The sequence below is a fragment of the Apaloderma vittatum genome, unplaced genomic scaffold, assembly GCF_000703405.1.
Source record: "Apaloderma vittatum isolate BGI_N311 unplaced genomic scaffold, ASM70340v1 scaffold7986, whole genome shotgun sequence".
Classification (NCBI taxonomy): domain Eukaryota; kingdom Metazoa; phylum Chordata; class Aves; order Trogoniformes; family Trogonidae; genus Apaloderma; species Apaloderma vittatum.
Genome location: NW_009723304.1, coordinates 17,793 through 21,141, shown reverse-complemented (window position 1 = coordinate 21,141; position 3,349 = coordinate 17,793). Strand labels below are relative to the sequence as shown.

General features: G+C 54.2%; 1 protein-coding gene across 1 annotated transcript in view; it reads left to right on the top strand.

The window, feature by feature from the left end:
• Nucleotides 1-196: 196 nt before the first annotated feature.
• Nucleotides 197-3,349, top strand: part of PBK (PDZ binding kinase) — a gene marked incomplete at its 5' end in the record, with an annotated part of 4,121 nt that continues 968 nt past the window's right edge. The window contains 3 exons of the mRNA XM_009872051.1: nt 197-425; nt 796-925; nt 2,430-2,606. Coding sequence (XP_009870353.1) covers nt 197-425; nt 796-925; nt 2,430-2,606 — 536 coding nt within the window. The remainder of the gene's footprint in view (nt 426-795; nt 926-2,429; nt 2,607-3,349) is intronic.

Genomic DNA, 3,349 nt, shown 5'->3' with positions numbered 1-3,349 from the left:
GTGGTGGAGTCCCCACCCCTGGAGGTGTTCAAAAACCCTGTAGACATGATACATCAGGCCATGGTTTAGTGGTCACAGTGACGTTGGGATGACGATTGGACTTGATGACCTCAGAGCTCCCTTCCAGCCTTTATGATTCTGTGCTCGTAGCCACTGGGGAGCAGCCCCAATTGCTCGGGCTCCGTCGTGCCGGCAGGCTCGCAGCAAGCGCTGCCACCGGCCTTGAGTCTCTCACAAACCGATCTTTGTTGGCAGGTTACCGAGCATTTACCGAGGCCAACGACGGGAGCATGTGTCTGGCCATGGAGTACGGAGGCGACAAATCTCTCAACGACTTGATCGAAGAAAGGAGCGCCCAGCGGTTGGGCCCTTTCCCCGCCGCCACGATTTTCCAAGTCGCCTTGAGCATGGCGAGGGGGCTGAAGGTACGTTGAATGGTCACCCCGTAGAATCACAGACACGGGGCAAAAAATAAATGAATTTGGCGTGCGAGGAGGTGACGCTGGCAGGTGGAGAGCAGATGCTGGGAAGTTTTATGCCAGACCTTGGCGTTTTGGTTTGAGTTTTTGTTTTTATCGGGGTGTTGTACAGACTGAGGTGGAAAAAGTGAAGCTGGGTGGAACAATCTGCCCTGGGTTTTGTGGTCGCTACGTGTAGGCATTGACCCATCCTCTAGGTTTTAAGGCTAAATAGTGGAATGTTAACAAGTTAGTCCTTTGTTGTCCAAATCAGCCAAGTCTTCTGGCCTCTCAGTCTGTATCTGAAAGGGTTAACGGCTCCTCTCTGCCTCTTCAGTATCTTCACAACGACAAGAAGCTGCTCCATGGAGATATCAAGTCTTCCAATGTGGTTGTTAAAGGCGACTTTGAAGCCGTCAAGATCTGCGACGTGGGAGTGTCCCTGCCCCTGGATGAGAACATGACCGGTAGGTCGGGTGGCCGGGAAGGGAAGCTGAATAAATCGGAATTGCCCAGATTGGAAAAAAACCCTTTAAGATCAAGGGACTTGAACATCTCTGCTGTGAAGAGAGACTGAGAGACCTGGGGCTGTTTAATCTTGAGAAGAGACGGCTGAGAGGGGACCTTATTGATGTGTATAAACCCCTGAGGGGTGGGGGTCAAGAAGAAGGAGCCAGTTTCTTTTCAGTGGTGCCCAGTAATAGGACAAGGAATAATGGGTTTAAGTTAGAGCATAGGAAGTTCCACCTCAACATGAGGAGAAACTTCCCTGTGCGGGTGCCGGAGCCCTGGCCCAGGCTGCCCAGAGAGGGTGTGGAGTCTCCTGCTCTGGAGACTTTCAAACCTCAACCGGACGTGTTCCTGTGTGACCTGCTCTGGGTGACCCTGCTCTGGCAGGGGGTGGCACTGGGTGAGCTCTAGAGGTCCCTTCCAACCCCAACACTCTGGGATCATCGTGTCCAACCATTAACCCAACGCTGACAAGTCCTGAATCCTTGGTGGCTGCCAGAGTTTGGCTCCGGGAAGCAGAAGGAACCCACTTGTACCCCCTTTTCCTTGTCCTCAGAGAGAAGGGCTTGCCTTGTAGTTTGCACCATCCTGGAGCGAAGGGCACCCCCAGAAGTTCCACCTTTCATTCTCCAAGTTCGTTGCCATCTCATGCCCTCCCCTCCCTGTGCGGGGGATGCCGGATCAGACCCTCGCCGTTGACAAGATGCTCTTTCCAGAGAATAAAGTCAACGATCTCGTAGGGCTGGAAGGCAGCACGAGCCAACCGTGAACGTTCTTAAAGGCTTCACGGCAACGAGAAGCAGATGTCCGGCGGCGTCGCGGCTTGGCTGCGAACAGCGGGAACGCGTTCCGGGTTAATCACAGCAACGCTCTTCGCCGCCGCTTTACGGGCCCTGCAGCAGCCTCGTCCTTTATAAAGCTGCTCCGTTAGAGTTTTACGAGGAGCTGCTCCCTTTTATAAGGAGGGGCAGCGCCCCGGTGTAACCTCCTGCAGGGAAATATGGTGAAACGTCGCTTTCTGGGTTGGTTTAAGAGGAAGAAATCCTCCCTGCCCAGCCCTGATTTCGGCTTTGCCTTCTCGTGGTCTTGAGGAGCACCCAGCGAGGGGGCTGGGGACCCGTCTGAGGGTTCAAGTGCTACAGCCTGCGAAGCGTTGAGGGGATTTCAGAATTTGCTTCTCCACACGGAGACCGGCTTTGAAGGTCAGGCTGGCAAGAGAAAAGTTTCTCTGGCGGCTCCCAAATTTGCTGGGGGGGAGCCACGGTACCATCGATTCAGAGCTGCCAAGCTGAGAGCTGATCACTTCAACTCGCCCAAGGCTACGAAAGATCTTTTCCAATCTGGGCAATCCTGTGATTTTTAGCGCATTTGAGCTAAATCCCTGTTCCATGGCGAGCTGTGTCTGCCTCCTGGTGCCTACAAGTCCCGGCAGACACCCAAACCGTGTTCTGTTCCTTCCAGTGAGCGACCCGGAGATGTGCTACGTCGGCACCGAGCCCTGGAAGCCCAAGGAAGCCCTCGAGGACGACGGCGTGATCACCGACAAGGCCGACATCTTCCCTTTCGGGCTGACTCTTTGGGAGATGATGACCCTCTCCGTGCCCCACCTCAACCTGGGCGATGAGCCCGACGACGAAGGTTTGTCTCTAGAACTTGATGGAGAGAAACTTCTGCTCCTCAAAATGTTTTTTTCTCCCTTAGGACATCGATTTTTGATGTGTGTTGGTACCTCCGCAACGCTGGGTTGAGATACCACCCAAACAGTGGGGTCAGAAAAGCTTAAAATGACACCGTGCTTGAAAGGGAGCACAGAAATATTGGAGGTGGCTGAGCCACGGGGAAAGAGAAGCTACAGGAAGGGTGCTGTGCCCAGACCAGGGTTGTACCTGCGCTGCCCAACGCCCGCTCACCTCTGACCAAGCTCAAGGGAAGCAGTTTGAGTTCCTTGGGATTTGTCATCGAGTCATTTAGGTTGGAAAAGACCCGTAAGAACTGTCCAGCTGTGAGCTGCACACTGCCTGGGCCAGCACGGAACGGTTGGACTTGATGATCTTAAAAGTTTTCCAGTCTCAATGATTCTATCAACCGGGTCCCTGAGCAACACATCTGCCCGGCTTTGAGATCCCTCCAGGGGTGGGGACTGCACCGCTGCCCTGGGAAACCCTTTGCAACACTTGACAACTCTTTTAGTAAAGACATTTTTCCTCATATCCAATCTAAACCTCCCCTGGAGCAACTTGAGCCATTTCCTCTCGTCCTGTCGCTTGTTCCTTAGTTGAACAGACCCATCCCTGTGTCTCTGCCCCCTCCTGCCAGGGAGCTGCCGAGAGCGAGAAGGGCTCCCCTCAGCCTCCTCTGCTCCAGCAGAACAGCCCCAGCGC